The following is a 27,244-nucleotide window of genomic DNA, read 5'->3' on the forward strand; positions in this document are numbered from 1 at the left end:
ACAATAGAAATTGAGCTGCAGCAACGCCCATAGTCCCGCTCCGCCCTGCCCCGCCCGCTGCCAGTCTCTGTGACCTGTTATGGAAAGGGGCGGGGGATGGGCGGCCGGCTCCTCCTCTATTGTGTTTCCCCTCGACCCCTCTTCAGTAATGGCGGCGGAGACACCGCTGCTCTGGGATACCTGATAGATGTAAGGAGGGGCTCCGCTGGGGATACCTGATGTAAGGAGGGGCTCCGCTGGGGACACCTGATGTAAGGAGGGGCTCCGCTGAGGACACCTGATGTAAGGAGGGGCTCCACTGTGGAAACCTGATGTATGGAGGGGCTCCGCTGGGGACACCTGATGTATGGAGGGGCTCCGCTGGGGACACCTGATGTGAGGAGGGGCTCCGCTGGGGACACTGGATGTAAGGAGGGGCTCCGCTGGGGACACTGGATGTAAGGAGGGGCTCCGCTGGTGACACTAGATGTAAGGAGGGGCTCCGCTGGTGACACTAGATGTAAGGAGGGGCTCCGCTGGTGACACTAGATTTAAGAGGGGGCTTCCGCTGGGGACACTAGATGTAAGGAGGGGCTCCGCTGGGGACACTAGATGTAAGTAGTGGCTCTGCTGGGGACATTAGCTTATAAGGAGGGGCTCTGCTGGGGGCACCTGATGCAAGGACGGACTCTGCTGGGGGTACCTGATGGCATCTGGTGGCAGGCGACGTGGCAGGTGACACGCTCAGGGGTCCCATTGATTCTGGGTTATGGTGAGTTGAATGATTTCATTCTATATTACAACGTATGTGCTTCAATCAACCTGACAGCACAACAACCATGGTGTGGGGATGATTGAAGCTCTAACACCAGGTGTTTGGAGTATCTTTATCTGCTACATAGTTACATGGTCTAACCATGCCCCCATTTGAAACATGCCCATATAAGCCACACCCACTATCTCTCATAAACCACGCCCATTTTTTTGGCGCTGTGTGCCACGTTTTCTTTTTTGATATGCCACGCCTACAAACGCATGCCCCACCCCTAATTATAATAAAAGACTCTGCCTACAGCCAATAAAAGTGTCCCTATAAAAATTTTTTACAACGTTGTCAACAATGGGAGTCTCATACTTTTGTGGAGAGTTTTCATTAGCATGATTCAGCAAGATATTGAGATATGGAAGCAGATACACTATATTGTCAAAAGTATTAGAACACCTGCCTTTACACGCACATGAAAATTATTGGAATCTTAGTCTTATTCCGTAGGGTTCAATATTGCGTTGGCCCACCCTTTGCAGCTATAACAGCTTCAACTCTTCTGGAAAGGCTGTCCACAAGGTTTAGAAGTGTGTCTATGGGAATGTTTGACTATTCTTCCAGAAGCACATTTGTGAGATCAGGCACTGATGTTTGGACGAGAAGGCCTGGTGCGCAGTCTTCGCTCCTAATTCATCCCAAAGGTGTCCTATCGGGGTGAGGTCAGGACTCTGTGCAGCAGTGTTTAATTTAGTCAACTAAAATGACTAAAACATTTTAGTAAACTAAATGAATACTATTTTAGTTGACTAAAACATGACTAAAACAATTGAGATGACGAAAATACGACTAAAACTAAAAGCCATTTTAGTCAAAAGACTAAAATGAGACTGAAACTAAAATGCCATTTTAGTCAAAAGACTATGACTACAACTAAAAATTGCAATTACTGAAATGTACTGGAGATTTTAGTCGACTAAAACGTAGGACATTTTAGTAAACTAAAATGTACTGGAGATTTAGTCGACTAAATACGACTAAAACTAAAACAATTGCAGAAGACTAAAATGGGACTAAAACTAAAATGCCATTTTAGTCCTAAGACTAAAATTAACACTGCTGCGCAGGCCAGTCAAGTTCCTCCAATCCAAACGTGCTCATCCAGGTTTTTTTGGACCTTGTTTTGTGCACTGGTATGCAGTCCTGTTGGAACAGGAAGGGGCCTTCCCCAAACTGTTCCTGCAAATTTGGGAGCATGAAATTGTCCATACTGTGTTGACGCCTTAAGAGTTGACGCCTTAAGAGTTCCCTTCACTGGAACTAAAGGGCCAAGTCCAACCCCTGAAAAACAATCCCACACCATAATCCCCCCTCCACCAAATGATTTAGACCAGTGCACAAAGCAAGGTCCATAAAGACATGGATGAGCGAGTTTGGGGTTGAGGAACTTGACTGGCCCTGCACAAACTCACTCATCCATGTCTTTATGAGCCTTGCTTTGTACACTGGTCCAAATCATTTGGTGGAGGAGAACTTATGTTGGGGTTGTTTTTCAGGTCCAGTGAAGGGAACACATAAGGCATGAGCATACCAAGACAGTTGGCACAATTTCATGCTCCCAACTTTGTGGGAATAGTTTGGGGATGGTCCCTTCCTGTTCCAGCATGACCAGTGCACAAAGCAAGGTCCATAAAGACATGGATGAGCAAGTTTGGAGTGGAGGAACTTGACTGGCCTGTACCTGACCTCATCCCGATAGAGCACCTTTGGGATAAATTATAAGGAAGACTGCCTGCCAGGCCTTCTCGTCCAACATCAGTGCCTGACCTCACAAATGTGCTTCTGGAAGAATGGTCAAAGATGCACTCCGTAACCTTGTGGACAGCCTTCTCATAAGAGTTGACAGTGTTATAGCTGCAAAGGGTGGGCCAACTCAATATTGAACCCTACAGACTAAGACTGGGGTGCAATTAAAGTTCATGTGTGTGTAAAGGCATCCCAATACTTTTGACACTATAGTCTATATGTAAAATAAAATATGCAATCAGTGTAAAAATATACCACACATATGCAAGCTGAACACTAAGCCCTTGTACACACGGTCGGAAATTCTGCCAACCAAATCTGTTGGATTTTGTCCGACGGATTTTGTCCGATGGATTGTGTCCGAAACTGTTGCATACACATGGTTGGACCAAGTTGTTGGAAAATCCGATCGTTCAGAACGTGATGACGTTATTTCGTTACTACGGGACTACGTTCACGCTAGTAGTCAATAGCTTTGGTGTAGGAATTTGATCTGAGCATGCGTGGCACTTTGTCCGATTGGAATTCTCTACACATGATCGGACAAGGTCCGATCGGACCAGTTTGTCAGAAAATATTTCCAACAAGTTGGAAAATTGGGTCCGACGGATATTCCAATGGAATCAGTCCGATGCATACCACACACAGTCGGACTATCCGACAACACGGTCCGATAGGACACATTTCGACGGATTCTCCGACCGTGTGTACAAGGGCTAAAAGACTTTCACAAAAATCCGTAGCAAATGTTAAAAAAAGGAAGTGCAGCGCAATAAAAAACAGTCCAACATACTGGTGAACAACAAGTCCCACAGAGATTAAATAGATGACTCCACCAGCAATCAGCAATATCAAATGTTTGGTGACAATCCCTCCACCTTCAATCTAATTGCTACGCTCACCTCAAAGCATGGACACCTGAGCTAACAGGTGATCATGCACCCATATCCCACACAATAGGTAGGCAGCAAAACAGGCCAGTGAATCCTCTCCTCCAAACCCATATCGCCAAAAGGAGCAAAAACCATATATAAATAAAGAAGGGAGATCAAATGCTCACTGTGCAAAGGATGGCCGTGGGTGACGTCACCCAATGCGTTGCTCCTCCCCCGTACACGCTGCGTTCATCCAAACTTCCTCAGTGGGGCCACGGCATCACCCAGCAGCTGTATAAAAGCCTCTGTTGTCATGGCAACGGAAGACAAACGCTAGTGCCTTACACTTAAAAAAGCACAAGAAGCCTGCCAGCGTTTCAGGTGTCAAAACAGACACTCATGTCCAGTCATTTGTAAAAAAAAATATTTTTATATAATATAAATATATATATATAAGGAAAAACATTTCTTATAAAAAAAAATTTATGAAAACTTCAATAATCTAAAAACTTTAAAACATGGTATCATGCTGTCCCCTAGTTGGTAAACAGCATATCTAACCTAAGTATTTTAAATATTGTGTATAAAAAACATCACCCAATGCCACCCTTAAACACATGAACATAAAAAATAATTGTAAATAGCAAAAAATAAAATAATTTTATCAGAAATAAAAAAATTCAAGTCAAAATTAATGTTCTACCCTTCGGGCGTTTTAAACTTTAGCCTCAAAAATCCACAAAGATTCTCTTTGTCTTTTGTGACGAGTATAGTTACCACCCCTCCAATGTCTGTCCACCTTCTCGATACCCCAAATTTTCAGGCATCTGGGATCCCTATCATGGCATTGCCTAAAGTGTTTGGAGACACTATGGGTCCGAAGACCCATTTTAATATTTGTTAATGTGCTCAACTATGCGAACACTCAGGGTTCTAGAGGTTCTGCATATATATTGGAGTCCACAGCTGCACTCCAACATATAGACTACTCCCCGAGTGCTACACATAATAAGATTTTTAATTTGGCAAGTCTTATTGGTAAAAAAAAATAAGCAAATGCCTTACGTTTTTTTTTTCACGTTAAATCTGCATAGAAGCCAGAGAGAAAAGAAAAAATATATATTTCCCTTAAAAATAGGTGGGTCACTAACCCCTGGAGTGATGGCATCCCTCAAAATCTTTTATAAATTGAGAACGTGGAGGAAGGACTGTTCCCAGTACTCTATCCTTTCGCAATACCTCCCAATGTTTATTTACTATCCTCTTAAATTGCTTATATTGAATATTAAAATCTAAAATTATTTTAAATTTGCCTTTTTATTATTTGAATCTGATGCCAAACTAATTCTATCTAGTACCCCTATCCTCCCCATCTCATTCTGAATTAGATCTTTATAGTAACCTTTCTGATGGAATCTATTGGGCAAAACCTGAGATTGAGCTAGAAAATCAGTAGTAGAAGAGCAATTTTGCCTCAGGCAAATAAATTGCACCCTCGGGATATAACGAAGCCAACTTTTATGATGACAACTGCCGGCGGTGTCCTAAAACCAGTCAGTATCTGGTGTGACAACCATTTGCCTCACGCAGTGCAGCACATATCCTTCGCATAGAGTTAATCAGGTTGTTGTTGATTGTAGCCTGTGGAATGTTGGTCCATTCCCCTTAAATGGCTGTGCAAAGTTTTTGGATATTGGCAGGAACTGGAACACGCTGTCATATACGCCAATCCAGGGCATCTCAAACATGCTCAATGGGTGACATGTCCAATGAGTATGCTGGCCATCCAAGAACTGGGATGTTTTCAGCTTTTAGGAATTGTGTACAGATCCTTGCAACATGGGGCCGTGCATTATCATGCTGCAACATGAGGTGATGGTCATGGATAAATGGCACAACAATGGGCCTCAGGATCTCGTCACAATATCTCTGTGCATTCAAAATGCCATCAATTAATTGCACCTGTGTTCGGTGTCCACAACATACGCCCACCCATACCATAACCCCACCACCACCATGAGCCACTCGATCCCCAACATTGACATCAGCAAACAGCTCACCCACATGACCCTGGTGGGTTTACTTCCTCTTTGATTCCCTGCAAAGGTAAAGCATAATGGACTACTATGCATCGCATAGTAGTCCATTATGTGTCACTTACCTGACACAGGAGCCAGCGAAGTCACCGCTGTCCCCTATAGTTCCGAGCGTCCATCTTCTTGGTGGGTCTCCGTGGGTCTCGCTGCACCAGCGCTGTGATTCGCCGGAGCAGCGATGACGTCACTCCCGCGCATGCGCACAGGAGCCGACACTCGCGGCGTGTCGCCGCGATCTGCGGCTTACTCAGTGCGCATGCGCCGTAGACAACGGTGGCTGTCTTCAGGTAAATATCTCCTAAACCGTATAGATTTTTCTTATTTAATCTGCTTGGTCCACCTGTGACCTCCTTTTTTCAGGGATTTATTTTCCCTGATTTCTTTTTCCACCCCCCAGGTATGGTATTTAATGGTAAATACCAATGGTACTTGTAAGTAATGTTTGCCAAATCGGCCCTAAACCATACCAAGTACATTGTGCTAATTACAACAGATCACAACTTTTCTCTGTCCTAAGAAAATCACTGTTTGTTTCAGGGTGTTCTTTGCAGCTCAATTCCTGAATGGAAAGGTCTGTGTTCATCATAATCACTTGAGCAAAGCTTAGTGTTATTCGGGGGGAAAGCTGCAATGTCTGCATCCATTTAGCACTTGTTAACAAAATTAAAATTCCTATTGTAGAGGATACCTGTACTTGTATATTACTGCAGACTTCTGAGAAAATTAGTCGATTACACATTCTGCACATTCTGTACCACAACTATGTACCAAATGCCTCCAGGTTGCCACCTTGCTTTTTGAGTTTTCCAAAAAGCAGCATATTCGGGATGAAAAGTTTTATGCACTATATGCATGTTTTTATGTGTGTGTGTGTGTGTGTGTGTGTGTGTGTGTGTATGTATATGTGTATGTATATGTATGTGTGTATATATATATATATATGTATATATGTATATGTATATATACATACATACAATATATTAGTGTTAGCGCTACCCCCAGATGATCCGCTAAGTTTTGTGATTTCTCTGCATACCTGAAGATGACACACTTTGCTCACACAGCACTTACAGACACACATTGAGGTATTTCAAAGAGTTTATTATGCTAAACATACTGTAACCTAAAATAAGAGAGGATTAGTAAATATACTTATACAAACAATCAATAGGAGAATAACATAACTCTGAGAGATATGGTTCAACATCTGCAGTATTCTGATTAACTGTAATTAACAGCTCTGAACTGCATTTATCTAGTGTGTGTATGTATGTACAGTATGTGTGTGTTTGTGTGTGTGTGTGTGTGTGTGTGTGTATGTATATGTGTATAGATATATATATATATACACACACAGTATCATTTTTTTTTTTTTGTTTTATATCCAAAGAAAAGTTTGAGTTCAACGTGAACAAACAGAACCAGGCTTCAACATTTCACAGTTACATTGCATGTTCAGCGCATGTGCATTACAGAATTACTGCAAAACCTTCATAGATGAGACACACCCCACTCTTCTCCAACTTTGTATTTCCCGTCCCCTTTTTTCTAGAGGGCCAATATTCCGTATGAGTTCACTTAACCAGCATTTACTCCTAGTATTCTTCCCATCACCAGATCCACCGGGGACCAGCCTAGGTACATCCAGCCACGGGCCCCAAAGCTTCTCAAACCTCTGGGAGCAACCCCTGTGTTGATATACCATTTTCTCCATTCTAATCCTATTCCCAACTGCGGAAATCCACTCCATAACTGTGGGCAGATCCTCCGATATCCAATGGAGCATTATCATCTTTCGTGCTAACTGTAAGGTTCTGATAACTGCTATTCTGACACCCTCCTCCCATTCAAAGACTTCCAATACATTTAACAAACATTGTTTGGGGTCAGTGGGCATACAGATCCGAAACACCCTATTTATGGTGTCCACCACGCCACCCCAATAGGAGTGAATCTTCAGGCACCTCCACAGTAGGTGGATCAGGTCTCCATGATCCCTCTTGCACCTGGTACACAACGGGGTAGGCCTAAGACCCATTTTATGCATTCTATGTGGGGTATAGTAAACCCTTAGAATAAGATACAACTGTGTTAACCTCTGCGACGCATTCAGGGAACTCGAGGGCACTGCCTGCAAAATTTCTTCCCACTGTTCTTCATCTATTGGTCCTACATCCCTGTCCCACCCGCTCTTCATTTTCAGGGGATGTCTATTCAGGAGACTCTGCAGGAGCATATTGTAGCATTGAGAGATAAAACCTTTAGTGGTGGCTGCCTTCAGTATTAAGTTAAACACTGGCGTTGGCGAAGGAGCCCACTCAGAGGCTCTACTCTGCGCCTTCACTGCGTGCCTCAATTGCATATAATAAAACCGCATACTGGGCGCCAAGCCAAATCTGTCCTGCAGAGCCTCAAAAGGCAGTAGGACACCATTTTGGAAAATCTCCCGAATATATACCACTCCATATCTCTTCCACAATGCCCCATGTTGTATCTGTGCTATTTCAGGGTATGTTCTATTGGACCATATTGGGCTAAACTCTGTGTAACCTGTCACTCCCTATAGGTATCTACATTTGTTCCAGATTTTCTGTAGGAGATTGTAGGTTGGGTATTTCTTATTTGCTTTTCCAAAAGCTAGAACCTTGAGTGCCGCTGGTACCGAGTCTCGTTTTACTGTGTACAACATCACAGCCTCTGAAGAACTACGGGTATGGCCTGGCCTGTCTGCTTCCCCCTTCATAGTCCCTATGAGGTGTTGGAGCTGTGCCGCCAGGTAATATAACCATGGGTTTGGCAGGGCGAGCCCGCCCTCGTCCTTAGGGCATTGTAAGTGCTCAAGTTTAATCCTGGGGGGAGGGGGGGGCGATTTTTCCAGAATAGTAAGTGGAAAAGGGAGTTCACAATTCTAAACGTTTTCAGAGGGACCACTACTGGAGAGTTGTGGAGTACATATAGTAGCTGGGGCATAAGTATCATCTTAATCAAATTCACCCTGCCCGCTACCGACAGGCAGAGTGAGTTCCACGTCTTAATCCGGTCTCAAAATTTTTGCAGCAGTGGGGAAATATTCAACACCCCGTAATCCCTCACCGTGGGTGACACCTGGACTCCCAGGTACCTAAAGGATGTATATACCGTACACATTATCGTACAAAAGTGAGTACACCCCTCACATTTTTGTAAATATTTTATTATATCTTTTCATGTGACAACACTGAAAAAAAAAATTTGCTACAATGTAAAGTAGTGAGTGTACAACTTGTATAACAGTGTAGATTTTTTGTCTCCTTTAAAATAACTCAACACAGCCATTAATGTCTAACCACTGGCACAAAAGTGAGTACACCCCTAAGTGAAAATGTCCAAATTCGGCCCAAGTAGCCATTTTCCCTCCCCAGTGTCATGTCACTCGTTAGTGTTACAAGGTCTCAGGTGAAAATGGGGAGCAGGTTTGTTAAATTTGGTGTTATCGCTCTCAGTCTCTCATACTGGTCAATGGAAGTTCAACATGGCACCTCATGGCAAAGACCTTTCTGAGGATCTGAAAAAAAGACTTGTTGCTCTGCATAAAGATGGCCTAGGCTATAAGAAGATTGTCAAGACCCTGAACCTGAGCTGCAGCATGGTGGCCAAGACCATACAGTGGTTTAACAGGACAAGTTCCACTCAGAACAGGCCTCGCCATGGTCGACCAAAGAAGTTGAGTGCACGGGCTCAGCATCATTTCCAGAGTTCATCTTTGGGAAATAGACGTATGGATTCTGCCAGCATTGCTGCAGAGGTTGAAGAGGTGGGGTTCAGCCTGTCAGTGCTCAGACCATACGCCGCACACTGCATCAAATTGGTCTGCATGGCTGTTGTCTCAGAAGGAAGCTTCTTCTAAAGATGATGCACAAGAAAGCCTGCAAACAGTTTGAAGACAAGCAGACTAAGGACATGGATTACTGGAACCATGTCCTGTGGTCTGATGAGACCAAAATAAACTTATTTGGTTCAGATGGCGTCAAGCGTGTGCAGCAGCAAACAGGTGAGATGTCCAAAGACAAGTGTGTCTTGCCTACAGTCAAGCATGTTAGTGGGAGTGCCATGGTCTGGGACTGAATGAGTGCTGCTGGCACTGGGGAGCTACAGTTCATTGAGGGAACCATGAATTCGAACATGTACTGTGACTTGCTGAAGCAGAGCATGATCCAGGGGCGTAACTATAGGGGTGCAGCAGTCGCGACCGCAACTGGGCCCTGTGATGCAGGGGGCCCATGCAGCACCCTCTACATATGGCCGGCAGCAGCATAGGCAGCTAGGGGTACCAGTGCACCATGCACACGGGTGGCTGGAGGTGGAGGGTGACTAGCAGAGCTCCATGCTTGACTATCGCACTGGCTGCTATTTAGTTGTGCATTTCCCGCATGACCTGTGTCCTCGGCCAGCTCCTCAGAGTACCCCTCTCCTGCTCCACCCTCCCTGAGTCCGGCCCACACTGCACTGCATACTTCTCCCGGATAAACAAACTTTAAGCACACAGATGTACTGCAGCCCCAAGAGAGTCGGCTCCCCGGAGGACACTGCAGGCTTGTCTGCCAGCCCCCCTCCTCCCCCGTCACACACAGATGATAAAAGGTCTTTCTGGGAGATATGCTGATCGCCCGTCCAGCACACTGGATGGAGCCCAGGCCAACATGGATGAGTGAGCGGCCTGCAGCTTGGTCATGATGAGTGAGAGGACCCCATCCCCCACACACCATTACATACCCCCTCCATCTCCCCCTGGGGACAGGGACCCCCATCTCTCCTGGGGACAGGGACCCCTTCTCACCTGGGGGCAGTAACTTAATCTGCCCTGGAGAAAAGAACCTCATCTCTTCTGGGGACGGGGACCTCATCCTGCCTAGGGACAGTCCCCCAATGGGGCACCTAAAAATAAAATAAATAAAAATAAAAAAAAACTACTGATACCAGTGGTGGAACTACAGGGCTCACAAAGGTCATACCTGTTACCACGCCTTGGAGTTCCACCGCCGGACTCGGAGGGAAGGGCCCTGGCTGGGGTTCAGGGGGGCCTTCATGGTTTCTTGCATCGGGGGCCCTGAAGGTTCTAGTTACGTCACTGGCATGATCCCCTCCCTTTGGAGACTGGGTCACAAGGCAGTCTAACATAACGACCCCAAACACACCTCCGAGGCGAGCACTGCCTTGCTAAAGAAGCTGAGGGTAAAGGTGATGGACTGACCAAGCATGTCTCCAGATGGAAGGTGGAGGAGCTCAAGGTCTCTAACATCCACCAGCTCCGTGATGTTGTCATGGAGGAGTGGAAGAAGAATCCAGTGGCAACTTGTGAATCTCTGGTGAACTCCATGCCCAAGGGGGTTAAGGCAGTGCTGGAAAATAATGGTGACCACACAAAATAGACACTTTGGGGCCCAATTTGGACATTTTCACTTAGGGTGTATCACTTTTGTTGCTAGCAGTTTAGACATTAATAGCCCTCAAGTTATTTTGAGGGGACAGTAAATTTACACTGTTATACGAGCTGTACACTCACTACTATACATTGTAGCAAAGTGCCATTTCTTCAGTGTTCTCACATGAAAAGATATCATAAAATATTTACAAAAATGTAAAGGGGTGTACTCACTTTTGTGAGATAATGTATATAGGCTTATGACATCATGCACAGCTCTCTCTCTCACTCTTGTGAGAGTTTGCCAGGAAGAGGGGGGATGAGTCCTCAGCGGGCCAATGAAAGCTGCAGGGCTGCAGAGCTGGAGATGTGCCTCTGTGTGTCTTTGTAAACCCAGGAAGTGAACAGGCAGCAGCATCAGCTGCCTACAGTTAGAATAGATGCCACCAGACTTAGTGGAGGGAGATTTCTTCAGCATATTTGGCAAGTACAGAATCACAGTATATAGCGCCTTGCAAAAGTATTCACCCCCTTGGCTTTTTTACCATTTTTGTTACATTACAGCCCTTAGTTCAGTGTTTTTTTAATCTGAATTATATGTGATGGATCAAAATGCAATTGTCTAAGTTGGTGAAGTAAAATTAGAAAACTATATACATAAAACAATTTTTTAGAAATAAAAAACTGATCATTGGCATGTGCGCATGTATTCACCTGCTTTTGTTATGAAGCCCATAAAAAGATTTGGTGCAACCAATTACCTTCAGAGGTGTGATAATTAATAAAATGATGTCCACCTGTGTGCAATTTAAGTGCCACATGATCTGTCATTACATATACACACCTTTTTGCAAGGCCCCAGAGGCTGCAACACCTAAGCAAGAGGCACCACTAACCAAACACTGCCATGAAGACCAAGGAACTCTCCAAACAAGTAAGGGACAATGTTGTTGAGAAGCACAAGTCAGGGTTAGGTTATAAAAAAATATTAAAATCTTTGATGATCTCTTGGAGCACCATCAACTCTATCATAACCAAATGGAAAGAACATAGCACAACAGAAAATCTGCCAAGAGATGACCGCACACCAAAACTCAAGTACTGGCCAAGGAGGGCATTAATCAGAGAGGCAGCACAGAGACCCAAGGTAACCCTGGAGGAGCTGCAGAGTTCCACAGCAGAGATGGGCGTATCTGTACATAGAATGACAATAAGCCGTACGCTACATAGAGTTGGGCTTTATGGCACAGTGGCCAGAAGAAAGCCATTACTTTCAGCAAAAAAACAAAATGGCACGTTTTGAGTTTGCGAGAAAGCATGTTGGAGACTCCCAAAATGTATGGAGGAAGGTGCTCTGGTCTGATGAGACTAAAATTGAACTTTTTGGCCATCAAAGAAAATGCTATGTCTGTCGCAAACCCAACACATCACATCACCTAAAGAACACAATCCCCACAGTAAAACATGGTGGTGGCAGCTTCATGGTGTGGGGATGTTTTCAGCAGTCGGGACTGGGAAACTGGTCAAAGTTGAGGGAAAGATGGATGGTGCTATATACAGGGATATTCTTGAGCAAAACCTGTACCACTCTGTGTGTTATTTGAGGCTAGGATGGAAGCTCACCTTCCAGCAGAACAATGACCCCAAACACACTGCTAAAACAACACTTGAGTGGTTTAAGGGGAAACATGTAAATGTGTTGGAACGGCCTAGTCAAAGACCAGACCTCAATTCAATAGAAAATCTGTGGTCAGACTTAAGGATTGCTGTTCGCATGTGCAAACCATCAAACTTGAAGGAGCTGTAGCAGTTTTGCAAGGAGGAATGGGCAAAAATCCAAGTGATGGGGGTAAATACTTATGCACATTGACTTTTTCTATTATTTCGTCCTATTTGTTGTTTGCTGCACAATTGTTTAAAAAAAATCTTCAAAGTTGTGGGCATGTTCTGTAAATTAAATGATGCAAATCCTCAAACAATCCATTTTAATTCCAGGTTTTGAGGCAACAAAGCACGAAAAATGTGGCAATGTCCTAAATTACATCGCTATTGGGAAGGTGTTTTTGATAATTTAAACTCCCTGTGCTCTACACAGGTTCATCTTGATCCAAAACAAGCATTGTTAGTGATTATACCGGAAGATACTCTCCCAGCTGAATTGCATGCGATGTGGTTGAGATCTATGTATATGGCCCATAAACTTATAGTACAAAAATGGATATCAAATTATCCACCAATAATAGACCAATGGACCAAAGCAACTAATCTCAATTTAAGACGAGAGGAATTGGCATTTAAACATAGGAGTCCAAAAAATGTGTTAAAATCTGTCAGTGGTGGTTAGTATCTAACCTATCTGAGCAGTCAGCTAAATATATCAATGATACTGAGGAAAATTAATAATAATGAGATAGATTTTTGGAGGGAGATAAATTGTATATGTGTATATGTACCGTTAAGAGGTAATAATTAAATGGAACACTCAGGTTAGTGTTACAGTTTTTTTACAATGTTATTAATTGTATTTAGGAGAAGGATGGTTAATGGGCCTGATGTGATGGAGGGTTCTGAGTAATAGTTGAAGTATGGCCTTGTGAGCGCAAACAGAATTTATTTATTTATATCATTTTTTTAAAGGTGGGGTTATTTGATGGAAATGTTTTGTGTTTGAGTCTGTTGATGTATTAAGGAAAAATGAATAAAAAAACTATACTATAACTATATAATGTTCTTTCATATCTATGCAAAGATTTGCCTTTCATCTCTCTTTTTTAAACTGAATAGGTTGTTTTACAAGGTGATCATTTACAATCACTTTAACATTGTTCTGATGTTACTTAATAAAGAAAACCTATATGAACTATATGTAAATATGTTGCTTGGATTTTGTTTTTGAACCTTAGAAGTCAAGAATTGCAATAGTTGGATCGAAGTATAGATGGCCTCTGACAGTCCCTTATTATTTGGAAGATAGTCTTGGTAAGTTTGCAAAACGTAATATATATAATTTAATGTGATACTAAAGTTTTTTTTTTTTTAGTTTTTTAAATAACAAACATGTCATATTTGCCTGCTCTGTGCAAGGGTTTTGCACAGAGTAGCCCCGATCCTCCTTTTTTGGGGTCCCCTGGTGGCGCTCCTCCTCTTCACTGGGTACCACCTCGGAGAAGCGCTTTCCCCGGGGGGGGGGGCACACCCATGTGGCTGCACTCCCGAGTCCTGGTGCTGTGTCACATGAGATCACTAGGATTTGATGGACAGAAGTGTGTGTGTGTGTGTGTGTGTGTGTGTGTGTGTGTAATATATATACATACAGTGAGGCAAAAAAGTATTTATTCAGCCACCAATTGTACAAGTTCTCCCACTTAAAAAGATGAGAGAGGCCTGTAATTTTCATCATAGGTATACCTCAACTATAAGAAGCAAATTGTGGACTGGAAACAAATCCAGACAATCACATTGTCTGATTTTTGAAAGAATTTATTTGCAAATTATGGTGGAAAATAAGTATTTTGCCAGTATCAAAAGTTCATCTCAATACTTTGTTATATATTCATTGTTGGCAATGGCAGAGGTCAAACGTTTTCTGTAAGTCTTCACAAGGTTGTCACACACTGTTGCTGGCATGTTGGCCCATTCCTCCATGCAGATCTCCTCTAGAGCAGTGATGTTTTGGGGCTGTTGCTGGGCAACATGGACTTTCAACTCCCTCCAAAGGTTTTCTATGGGGTTGAGATCTGGAGACTGGCTTCACAGTAGGTATGGTGTTCTTTGGTTGCAACTCAGCATTCTCTCTCCTCCCAATACGACGAGTTGTGATTATACCAAACAGTTCTACTTTGATTTCATCTGTCCATATGACATTCTCCCAATCCTCTTCTGGATCATCCAAATGCTCTCCAGCAAACCTCAGATGGGCCCGGACATGCACTGGCTTAAGCAGGGGGACACGTCTGGCACTGCAGGATCTGAGTCCCTGGCGGTATAGTGTGTTACAGATGGTAGCCTTTGTTACGTTGGTCCCAGCTCTCTGCAGCTCATTCAATAGGTCCCCCCGTGTGGTTCTGGGATTTTTGCTCACTGTTCTTGTGATAATTTTTTTTTTTTTTTTTTTTTTTTTTTTTTTTTGCCACATCAGCGAATCTTTACCTGAGACTATAAATCAACTTAACGTTCATTGTTGTCTCTTAGAATTAATCTTCACATCATTGTGGCTGTTTTCTTGTTACTTATTTGTATAATTAAATGTAAAATATTTATCCAACTTTTATTTCATATTTCTTAAAACTGTTCTTATATCTTACTCCCAATATTTCACTAAAATTATATTAAAGTTATGCTACCCCCCCCCCCCCTCCCCTATCCCCTTGTCAGTTGTGTCCCTGCTCCTGATATCCTGGTCTTTATGGTCTTAATTGTGCGGAGAAACTCCAATCTCGCTTAAATTGTTTCCAACCTCTCCATTTTTTTAGAAATATTACCCTTTCCTCTTCTTCTCTCAGACACAGGCTTTCCATATTATATATTTCTTCTACCGCATCTACCCACTCCCATGTTGTTGGGCACTCTACCTCTCGCCATTTTTTAGGGATCAGTTTTTTCGCAGCGTTTAATAGATGCGGGATGATTGTGTCCTGGTATTGTTTAACCCCAACCTCCGTGCCATGAAAGAGTACTACCCAGGGGTCTGGTTTCAATGCTGTTTGAGTTATTTCCTTAATCATTTGAAGGATCTTTTCCCAATATAGTTTAATTTTGGCACACTCCCACCAAATGTGTGTCATGGTACCTGTTTTTCCACAGCCCCGCCAGCACTCGGCGGTCCCGCCTAGCTGGAATTTAGATACCTTATCCGGGGTGTTATACCAACGGGAGATAAGTTTGTAGTTCATCTCAGCTGTTTTATTATCCCTTGCCGAGCAGTGTGTCATTTTCAATATTTTATTTATTGTTTCTTTACCTTTTTGTGATCCCAATTCCCTTTCCCATTTGTTTATATATGGCGGCGTATCTTTCCAGCTAGTCCGCATCAATAGCCCATATAGCTTTGATATTATACCCTTTGCACTGTCAGCCGTACAAAGTTGTTCCACCCCTGTCAAATCCTTTTCAGATCTAATCGGCTGGGGTAGTTTTTCTATGAAACGGGTCAGCTGGAGATATCGCCACCTATCCCTTCTCATAAATCCCATGTGCACTAACTCTTCATGTGAAAGAAGTTTCCCTTTTTTAATTATATCTTTTATTTGTGACCCCTCTAGTCTTATCCAGTTCCCTCCTATCACCCCTCTACCCGGTGGGAAATATTCGTTGTCTTTTAAAGTTATCAGTGGCGAATTATAGTGTCCATTTAATCTTTTATACTCCTTATCCCATATCTTCAGTGCAATCTGTGTTAACTTATTTGTGTCTATATCTAGTGCCCTGTATTTTGGGGGATTCCATATTATCTTATTTAATTGTGCTTTACTGTATGTATATTCTAAATTAACCCATCTTTTTTCCTCTTTTTTTTTTCCCTTTTACCCATTCCACAATTCTTGATAAGACTACCGCCTGATAGTAATACTGTAAATCAGGGACCGCTAATCCTCCCCTCCCTTTTTCTTGTTTTAATACTCCATGGGAGATCCTAGGTTTTTTATTATTCCATATAAATTTGCTCATTATTGCTTTTAATTTTTTGAAATAGCTGGGTGGGATTTCAACTGGCAACATCTGGAATTTATATACAATTTTTGGAAGAATAAACATTTTATACACGTTTATTCGACCTATCCACGAGATCGGTCTATTACTTGCTCTTCTGAGTTCAGTTTTTATTTCATTCAATAAAGGGATATAATTTAAGCGGTATATCTTATCCAGAGTGTTTGCCAATTTTACTCCCAGGTATTTCAAATCTTTTGTCCATTTAAATTTACTTTGTTCTTGGATTAGTTGTACTTCCGTCGCACCTACATTTATATTGAGGATTTCAGATTTTATTTGGTTGATTTAGAAGTTTGATAGTTTCCCGTACTCATCCAGGGCCTTTGTTATCTTGGGCAGAGAATCTACTGGATTACTTATATAAAACAACACGTCGTCTGCATATGCTGCAAGTTTATGTTCCTCTTGCTCTGCCTTAATTCCGCTTATTTCCGGGTTGTTTCTGATTGTCGCGAGTAGGGGTTCCAACGAAAGCACAAAAAGAAGAGGAGACAGTGGGCATCCCTGTCTGGTCCCATTTTCCATCTCAAAGGAAGAGGAGGGCAACCCGTTGATGTTTACAGTCGCTGTCGGGTGATCATACATCATTTTAATCCATTTGGCCATCCTAGGGCCTATGCCCATTTTATCCATTGTCTGGAACATAAATCCTCAATCGACTCTATCAAAGGCCTTTTGGGCATCTGTTGATAATAGTAGCGCCGGGGGTTCCGTCTTCTTCCTTTGAGATAGAATCAATAAAGTTCTTACCCCATTGTCCTTTCCCTCTCTCCCGGGGATAAACCCAGTCTGATCTGGATGTACTAGTATATTCATTACTTTTTTCATTCTATTTGCTAACACCTTAGCAAATAGTTTAGTATCCTCATTTAGGAGTGATATTGGTCTGTAACTTGCGCACTTGGTCTCGTCTTTTCCTTCTTTCCGTATGATCGTTATTGAGGCAGATAGCGCCTCTTTACTCATGGCGTATTCTGTCCCAATCCCGTTCATATACTTACAGAGTTTCGGTACTAGGATATTCTTAAACCTCTTGTAGTAACTAATTGTCAGACCGCCTGGTCCCGGGCTTTTCCCAGGGGCTGATTCCGCTAATGCCTCATTTATTTCTGCTTCCGTTATGGGGTTTTCTAAATATTCTTTATCGATTTCACTGATCCTGGGGAGTCTCGCCTTATTTAAATATTTATCAGTTTCTTTTAGTTTACCTTCTTTATCTATCGAGTTGTTTTTTACCGCATATAATTTCCCGTAGTATGTTTTGAATGATTCGGCTATTTCTTTTGAAGAGTATACCATGTCCCCGGTTTCTGTTTGGATTTTCTCTATGTAGTTCATAGCTTTTTTCTTTTGCAGCATCCTAGCTAGATATTTAGTGGGTTTGTTTTCATCTTGATACCTCACTTTATTAAGTTGATTATAATATTTTTTTGTTTCTTGTTCCATTAGTCCACGCAGTTCTTCTCTCCTGGACATTAATTTTTGATATAACTTTTTATCTGCAAGTCCCGTTTTATGTTGTTGTTCTATTCTGAGGATTTCCTCTCTGAGTTTATTGCCCCTTTCTATACATTCTTTTTTTTTCTGCGAGCCCCGTGCAATCAAGATCCCCCGAATATACGCCTTATGGGCATCCCACAGAGCCTGCCCAGATATTCCTTCGGTCTCATTCAACAGAAAGTACTTCTCTAATTCCTTACTCACTATTTCCCCCCCCCTCCTTATCGAGGATCAGCGTGTCGTTTAGTCGCCACCTAGAGAAACATTTACTTTGTCCGGGAATCTGCATTTTCATTTTTAAAGGCGCGTGATCTGACTGTGTTGTTATTTCTATACTTGTTTCTAACACCATCTCTAGGGCTCTGTGTTCCACAAGAATATAGTCAATCCTTGAGTACGTCCCGTGTACTGGGGAGAAGAATGTATAGTCCATTTTTTTGGGGTGTTGTGCCCTCCATACATCTACTAGTTGGTTTTTATTCAAATTTTGAATTAACCTTTTTAATTGAGTGCTATTCCTTCCCAGTACCCGGGACGTGCTATCGAGTACGGGGTCCAGACAGAGATTCAGATCTCCCATTATAACTACATGGCCACTTTTAAACTCTTGTATTTTGGCCAGTATGCCCCTCAGAAAATTGACAGGGTTTTTATTTGGGGAATAAATGTTAGCCAGTGTATACCTAATATTTCCTAGTTTTCCTTTCAGAAATAAATATCTTCCTTCTGGGTCTGCTTCTCTTCCTTCTACAGTGAATCGAATATCTTTACCGAATCCTATTGCTACTCCTCTTGCCCTCTTTGAGATCGTATCCCCATAGTACCATTTCGGGTGGTCTTTAGAGTAAAGCCTACTCCTTGACGTATGTGTTATATGTGTCTCCTGGAGAAAGATCACATCTGCCTCTAGCTGTTTTAATTCTACCAGGATTTTATACCTCTTTTTTGCTGTGTTGAGCCCCCTAACATTGTAAGATAGGAAATTTAATTCCAGTTTCTTTTTATCCATATTCTCTGTCCTGACCATGTTTTCTTTTTTCCTTTCCTTCCCCTCTTCTTTCCCTCAGGGTTTCACTACTGACGTCTTCCTCCCTCCCCTTCCCCCTCTCCCCCATACCCCCCTCTCCCGCCCATCTCCCCATCCCCCTCCCCCCCCCCCTGTTTTGGCCATCCTACGGCCCTCGACTTATCAATTGGCCTCAAATCTCTGGCCATTTCTAAGTCTTAGTGCTCCGAGGTGGGGTTCGCCAGTTGCCTCCTTTCCCTCCCTACTTTGGTATATCTCCTCATAGGGATGGGAATGGGACTGCCCCACCCAACCGGTCCGACCACATACATCCCCCTACCTCTCCACCCCTCCCCCCCCGTCTCCCCCATGATCCCAGTCTCTTCCACTTCTAATTTATCATTTAAGTTGGGTGGCATTTTAAGGTGTTTCCTCAGACTCGTCTGTCCAGCCGGGTAAACTTGGAGTTGGAATCTCCAGTTTTTCACAAAATTCTCTTAACTCTTCAGGGAAACTTAATTTAGCTGTTATTCCATCTTTAAATGCCAGCAGGCAAGCCGGGAAGCCCCATCTGTATCTAATGTTTCGTACTCTCATCTGTTCCAAGAGAGGTTTCAGGAGACGTCTTCTGGATAGGGTCTCAAATGCTAGGTCCGGGAAGATTTGTATTTCTGTTTCCGCATACTTTAATGGGGGGTTTCCCCTTAATTTCCTCCAGATCTCCTCTTTATCTTCATAGTGTTCAAACCTTACGATAATATCGCGGAATCTTCCCCTTCCTGTTTCTTCCGATCCTATCCTCCCAACCCGATGCACCCTCTCTAACAAAGGGAGTACCCCCTCTGCATTGTCTAGTATGGGGCGAAATATATCTTTCAGAACCTCCCTTAAATCTTCTTTCTTGTTCTCTGGGACATTTCTTATTCTCAGATTTAGTCTTCTATTTCTATTTTCTTGGTCTTCAAGTCGGTAGAGAATTCTTCTCTGGTTCTGAGAAATTAATTTAACTTGCGTCTGTACTTTATTTAACTTCTGTTCTTGATTCTCAGTTCTTTCTTCTACAGCTTCAACTCTCGTTAGCATATGACCAAGGTCACTTCTTAGGAGACTAATATCTGATCTTATAGAGTTCTCCAATTTTTGGAGCATCTCCCTCATGAACCCTTTTGTTATTCCCAGGTCTTCCATCCTCTGATCCTCATTTTTACTTAGTTCTAATTCGCTTTCCGTTGTCAGTTCGTCTCTAGACTGATCCGGGGTCTCCCCTGCTGTTTTTTCCACCCCCCTTTTTCCTCCATGGTTTGGGGGTATCTTTTCCTTCCCTCCTCCTCTTGGGCTAGCTCCTTGAGTCATATATTGTTTTATGGTGCTTTCCGTGTTGGGATTTTTTGGGGTTTTAAGGCCCCCCTTAGTATTTTGCTTTGAGGCTCTGCTCATTTTGCTTTTTTTTGCTTCCCGTGGTCGTCGCCCCAGTTTGCTGGTCTTCTCACGTTCTCCTTCCGCGGCTGGTTCTTTTTCTTCTGAGAATTCCCTCCAATCAGCCCCTTACAGTATCTACCAGGGTAAGATCCCTTGGTTATGGTTGAGCGATTTTCCGCCCTAAGTTTGTCAGTCTGCTATAAGTGTTTCTCCCCCTTCTTTATGGTCGATCAAGGGCAGATAATTTCTGTCCAAACATTTATTCTTATTATCTCCTCTCTTTCCTCCTCCCTCCCTCCGACACAGGGAAAGGGGGTCCAGGAGAAAGAGGGAGAAGAAAAGGAAAAAAAAGAGAAAAAAAAAAAAAAGACAAAAAGCAGAGAGAAAAACCAGTGGCACCACAGTTAGATTTATTATATTGAGCAATGGCGTCTTCCGTCCCTATCTCTTTAATAGACATCTATAAGTCGCATGTCATAATTTCATTATGCGTTAAATATGGGGTTTCCCCCCTTATTGTGCCTCTCCTGATGTTTTACCTCTATATTAGCTGATCATCGAATTCTATAGAGACGTGCGTACTATGTAAGGTTATGTTTACTCTTGAGAATTCTGCTGGGCTCCCAGGAAAGTATGCAGCTACAAAATGGGATCGCTTTCCATGCGTGTACTGTCCTTCATGCAGTTTCCTACATGCTATAAATATATTACTCCACCGAGTTACATCACTGCTCATGCGTTTAGAAAATATGCGATTTTTTGAGTAGCTAAGCAGGAGTGCCGTGCGATTCTTTTCCAGGGGGTTACCTTATATTAACCATCTATCATTACATTTAAGGATCCGGATTGATTTTCTGAAAGCAGGCAGCTAAGGAGTTATTCGTTCATTCCATCTTGAATGTCTTATATAATGCTTGTTTCATCCTCACTGGCCGCTTTCAGTCTGGTTAGTAATATTTCAGGCTATTTCTCTGGGCATTTCCCTCATTTCCACCTGGTATCTTATATATTTTTTTGCAGAGAATCTCAGCGACAAGTATAGTATTAATCTGAATTATATATCCCAGGGAAAACGTATGTCATCATTCATGCTATCTCTTTACTTTTACTCCAGTTTTAATGACCATGATAGTTTAAACATATTCTTATTTAAGACAAATGAGTTTTGCAGACATAAGTATCGCTTATCTTATCTCTTGTACTCGTTTATCTTCCTTAGTTCATCCCTTAGTGCGTCCCAGCCTACAAAGAAAAACTGCTGTTATGCTGCATCAGAGAGGTGAAGGGAGAAGTCTAATATCCTGCTGACCACTTTCAGCGCATTTATAGTGTTCATACAAATTTTTCTAAAACAATGCAGCCTGGTATCTTTATATCTTATATTTGTTTATGGATAGTTCCAGCAACAAGCGCAAAGTTGGTCTGAATTGTCTGTCCCAGAAAGAGAAACACCTCATCATTCATGTTGTCCCGTCACTGTTATTACAGTCCTTTCTTTTCCCCTGGCGGTTTAGACATACGATCATTTAAAACAGCTATGACTTGCACAGGGATATAGTACTTAGCTTATCTGTTGCTCTCCGTGATCATGCTCTCCCTTCGGAATCCCGAGAGGTTGGGGGGGAGGGCGGCAGAGAGGAGGCGAGGTAGCAGCTGTTATTTATGGCCGGTAGGGTAGACAGGTTCCGGAGCGGCGTCTTGCGGCGGTGTCTTTCATTGCTGGAGCCTCTCACCCTCCAGCATTATCCCGCTCTGTATTTCTCTTCCACACGCCGCACGCCTTCTCCTGCTCAGCCTCCTCGTAACCCCTCCCTTCCGTCGGAGCGTTCCTACGTCATCCCCCAGCCATTTAGCCTCTCTCTTGTGATCATTTTGACCCCACGGGGTGAAATCTTCCGTGGAGCCCCAGATCGAGGTCTGGTCCCAGGCCATGTATGTCTTCCATTTTATAATTATTGCTCCCACAGTTGATTTCTTGACACCAAGCTGCTTGCCTATTGCAGATTCAATCTTCCCAGCCTGGTACAGGTCTACAATTTTGTTTCTGGTGTCCTTCGACAGCTCTTTGGTCTTCACCCTAGTAGAGTTTGGAGTGTGACTGTTTGAGGTTGTGGACAGGTGCCTTTTATACTGATAACTGTATTAATGGCACCTGTTTGAACTTGTTAATGGTGGAGGACAGAGGAGCCTCTTAAAGAAGAAGATACAGGTTTGTGAGAGCCAGAAATATTGCTTGTTTGTAGGAGACCAAATACTTATTTTTCCATAATTTGCAAATAAATTCTTTCAAAAATCAGACAATGTGATTGTCTGGATTTGTTTCCACATTTTGTCTCTCATAGTTGAGGTATACCTATGATGACAATTACAGGCCTCTCATCTTTTTAAGTGGGAGAAGTTGCACAATTGGTGGCTGACTAAATGAAATACTTTTTTCCCCCACTGTATATATATATATATATATATATATATGTGTGTGTGTGTGTGTGTGTGTGTGTGTGTGTGTGTGTGTGTGTGTGTGTAATATATATATATATATATATATATATATATATATATATATATATATATATACATATATATATCTATATACATATACACACACACACACATTTATGCATGCCAATATTTAGCAAAATATATCTTTAATATTTTCTTGCGGGTGGGACCTGTCAGGTAGTCTGTACGGGGCCTGGCGATTTCTATCAGCAGACCTGGCTCCAAGACTTGCACAGAGAAAAACATATAATGTGTCCAGTGATGATGCTCATAGCTTTATTTTTTTCCTTAAACTTCTCCCTACAGATATTAATGCTAAAGGCGTGATCCTGAAAGCATTTGAACGCTTCAGATTAAAGTCATGTATTGATTTTAAACCATGGAGTGGTGAAGAAAATTACATTTCAGTTTTTAAAGGCCTTGGGTAAGAGGTGTTAAAATGTATACATTAATATTAACTCCATATATACCTGACTGTTCAAAATTTTATTATAAATACATAAGATAAGATCTCTAAAATATCTCATATATTTACAGGTATTTAGAGCACAGGGAAAATCGCAGTGGCTGCCACAGCATTTAATAGGTTATTTGCATTAATTTGTAACATGGATTAGACAAAACATTTATTTATTTGAGGTACTTTATGTAGAGTCGACAATTTACACAGTGTTTTACATATACATTGTACATTCACAGTCTCTGTCCTCAAGGAGCTTACAATATAATGTTTCTAACTCACATTTATACATACTCATGCTAGGGGCAATTTAGAAAGGAGGCCTACTACCAGCATGTCTTTGGAATACTAAAACATGGAATCTGGTTGCTGTGAGACTCATATCCACTTGCCTTGCCTAAATATCTATAAATGCATACCAAACATGAATTTTTACTGTGCGTCCATTGCTGTTCTTTACTATCCTGCTGTCAAGGACGTCCCGGTAATCCAGCGGTATATGGAAGACCTGCCCACAGAATCCCTATCCTAAGAGCTAACCGGTACACAAGGGTGTACGATGGCACGAACGGGCGCACGCGGGTGCGCGCAGACGCACTGTGTGACTGTTTTTGGCGCCCAGAAGGCTATTTAAGGGAATCTGTCACTGTGCCTCCTTGCTGTCCAGTCTACAGCGTTTCCTGTGATCCTGCTACCTGTTACCAGTTTACTTGATTCCTGTCTACCCGGCCTGCTCCTGACGAGGTCTGTTTGCTGCCTGCCTCTGACCCCAGCCTGCCTGACTATGTTTCTGCCTCTTCCTTTGGATTGATCACTGCCCGCCTGTTACGGACCCGGCCTGTACCTCGACTACCCTTCTGCCCCTGTGTGGTACCTGCTCTGCCCGCTAGTATTGATCCGGACTGTCTGACCCTGCTTGTGTTCCTGCCTGACCTCTGAGTACCTACCTGCTGCTCCAGCCTCTTGCCGTACTACAGGACACCTCCTCGCTGTCAGCTGTTTCAGAGTTCCTGCCAAGCTCAGGCATCTCCATACTTAATACCTGAGTCATGCAGAACCCCAATCATCTATTCCCCTCCAAAAATTCACAAAGATAAAGAGAACCCACCCCCCAGACCAATAGTGAATGGCATTGATTCACTGACAGCTAGAATGGGGCAATATATTGATTACTACCTGCAGCCGGCTGTACAGAAGACACAGGCATATTTAAGGGATACCAAGCACATACTACAAATCTTAGAAGATATACCAACGGAGGATGGACCTTGGTGGCTAGCCACGGCCGATGTACCCTTGCTATATACAATAATATTACACCACCAAGCCTGTGAGGCAACCAAGTGGGGACTCAGGAAACATACAGATCTTCCTTGTCCTCAGAGGAAATTTCTTATAAAATGCTTAGACTTTTGTCTTAAGAAAAGCTATTATCATCAAAAGACAGGCGTAGCCATGGGAGCGAAATTCGCTCCCAGCGTTGCAGGCCTCTTCATATCGCAATGGGAGGAAGAAGAAGTGTTTGCTAACCCTCCAAGTGAGCTATATAAATACCGAAGTCGATGATGTCATTATTCTGTGGAAAGGTGAGCAATCGAAACTTATGGCCTTTCTGGAGAAGTTGAATAGGAACGACAGAAACATCAAATTATCGTGGGAAATAAGCAATAAATCAATTACTTTCCTAGATTTGGAAATAACACAAGATAACAAAAGACTCTTCTCCAAAACACATTTTAAAAGCGTAGGCCGCAATAGCTATCTACCGCTAGAAAGTTGCCATCACCGAAATTGGCTATACAACATGCCGAAAGGCCAACTAATGCGCTTGAGACGCAATTGCACACAGGAAGAACATTAGTTTGATCAGGCTAGAAACATGCAACAGAAATTTATGGAAAAAGGCTACGAAAAGGGGTTCATCAACAAGAAGATATCAGAAGTAGCAGAGATGAATCGCAAAGACCTCATTAAAAGCAAACCTCACAATAAGATAGTACAAGACAATATCCTGATTATTCTGGATTTCAATGTGCAATTTAAACAGATAGAAAAGATCATTAAATGGAACTGGGACATATTACGAGCGGATATATGCCTAAAAGATAGCTTACCTACCCATCCAAAATTCATCTACAGGTGAGCCCCTACTATTAGGGACAAAATAGTGAAAAGTATTCCAGACCCACCAGGTAGAGGACTATCTTTCTTTACGGGAAAAGGGTTCTTTCCCTTTAAGAGATGCTACGCATGTACCAGAACAAGGCGTCCCAATGAAAAGAAAAAAGAATTTACCTCAACCAGTACAGGCAATACTTACGATATCAAAAAATGTATCTGCTGCAATACTGTCGGAGCCGTATACGCGTTAGAATGTAGCTGCGGCCTTCAATACATAGGCCGCACTAAGAGACCACTTAGGGTACGTGTGAAAGAACACGTAAAAAACATAATAAAGGGGTTTGACAAGCATAGCGTATCAAGGCATTTCATGTCACATCACAACAAAGACCCTTCTCAACTTAAATTTTGGGGGATTGAGCCCTATGTAAAACATTGGCAAGTGGGACACAAAGTAAGAACCCTCAGCCAGCTTGAGTCCAAATGGATATGCACATTAGACACACTCACGCCAAAGGGCCTCAACGTTGAATTCGACTTGAACAGTTTTATTAGTGATTTTTAACTGCCCCCTACCCTTCGTTGATCCTAATACAGTTTATATACCCTTTTGTGGGCACCATGTGACACCTCTCTTCTTCCATTCCCCAGCAAATTTCTCCTTGTTTTAGCCTTTCCCCATAGGGACTCGCTCTCTTTTATTTCTTTTTATTGATTTGAAATATGTGCATATATATTTATACATATATTCTCTGTATACCTCCATTTTTTGCATTTTACTATTTTGGATGCATTTTTTATGACATGGCTCTACATGTCATTTCCGGCAGCACTGAGTTATGCTCTCTCGGAATTTTAGTATCATTATTTTTATATATATATATATATACACAACAATTTGTTTGGCGTCTTTTTATTATGTATCTCCTATTTGTGATCTCGATTTACTCCCACCTATGCCGTTATATATATATATGTTATATATATTATATATATATTTTTTATTTTATTTATTTTATTTTTTGATCAAATTCCTTTTTTACCAGGTCTCTGCTTGTTATTATAGACATTTCCATGCCCCGTTTTAAAATTGCCAATTTTGGTGTTTTTTGCATATTTTTAATTTTAGTAATATTTTATTTATTATTTTTTACTTTTTATTTTAATTTTATTTTTATTTATTTTTATCTTGTCTCCTTGCCTGACATCAATAGTCCTGTCCATAATTTACAGTCTTATGTAATCCTTCCTGCTCTAAGGTTTGTTATTAATAGAGTGTCCGCAATATAACTATAACAACCTTAGACAAAGGGGGCGGCGACATCTCCATAAAATCCGGATGTTGTCTGCTGGAGACACTAAAAAATGGCCACACGTCCATTTCCGGCCATCAGGTAAACTAGATGCGGCGTGATAACCCAAAAAAATGGCCGCTCGTACACTTCCGGCGACTAGATAGACAGCAAAATTGCCGCCGAGGTACTTCCGGGTCTTCATCAAAATGGCCGCCATAGAATTAATTGCTCCTTCTATTTAAAGACACTTCCACCAGCACTAGTCATCCCCTGATGAAGTCACGTGACCGTGACGAACACGCGTCGGGACGA

The 27,244-nt window shown here is 42.3% G+C and overlaps 1 protein-coding gene across 1 annotated transcript in view; it reads left to right on the forward strand.

Annotated features, from left to right (window-relative positions):
• The window catches only part of LOC143997159 (meprin A subunit beta-like), a 128,090-nt gene that overhangs the window by 16,600 nt on the left and 84,246 nt on the right, over positions 1–27,244 (forward strand). Inside the window, exons 5-6 of the mRNA XM_077492618.1 lie at positions 13,824–13,899; positions 23,363–23,480. Of these exons, the coding sequence (XP_077348744.1) occupies positions 13,824–13,899; positions 23,363–23,480 (194 nt within the window). The remainder of the gene's footprint in view (positions 1–13,823; positions 13,900–23,362; positions 23,481–27,244) is intronic.

This window comes from Lithobates pipiens, unplaced genomic scaffold (genome assembly GCF_037356315.1).
Source record: "Lithobates pipiens isolate NorthernLeopardFrog02 unplaced genomic scaffold, aLitPip1_a1.2 Scaffold_19, whole genome shotgun sequence".
NCBI classification, from domain to species: domain Eukaryota; kingdom Metazoa; phylum Chordata; class Amphibia; order Anura; family Ranidae; genus Lithobates; species Lithobates pipiens.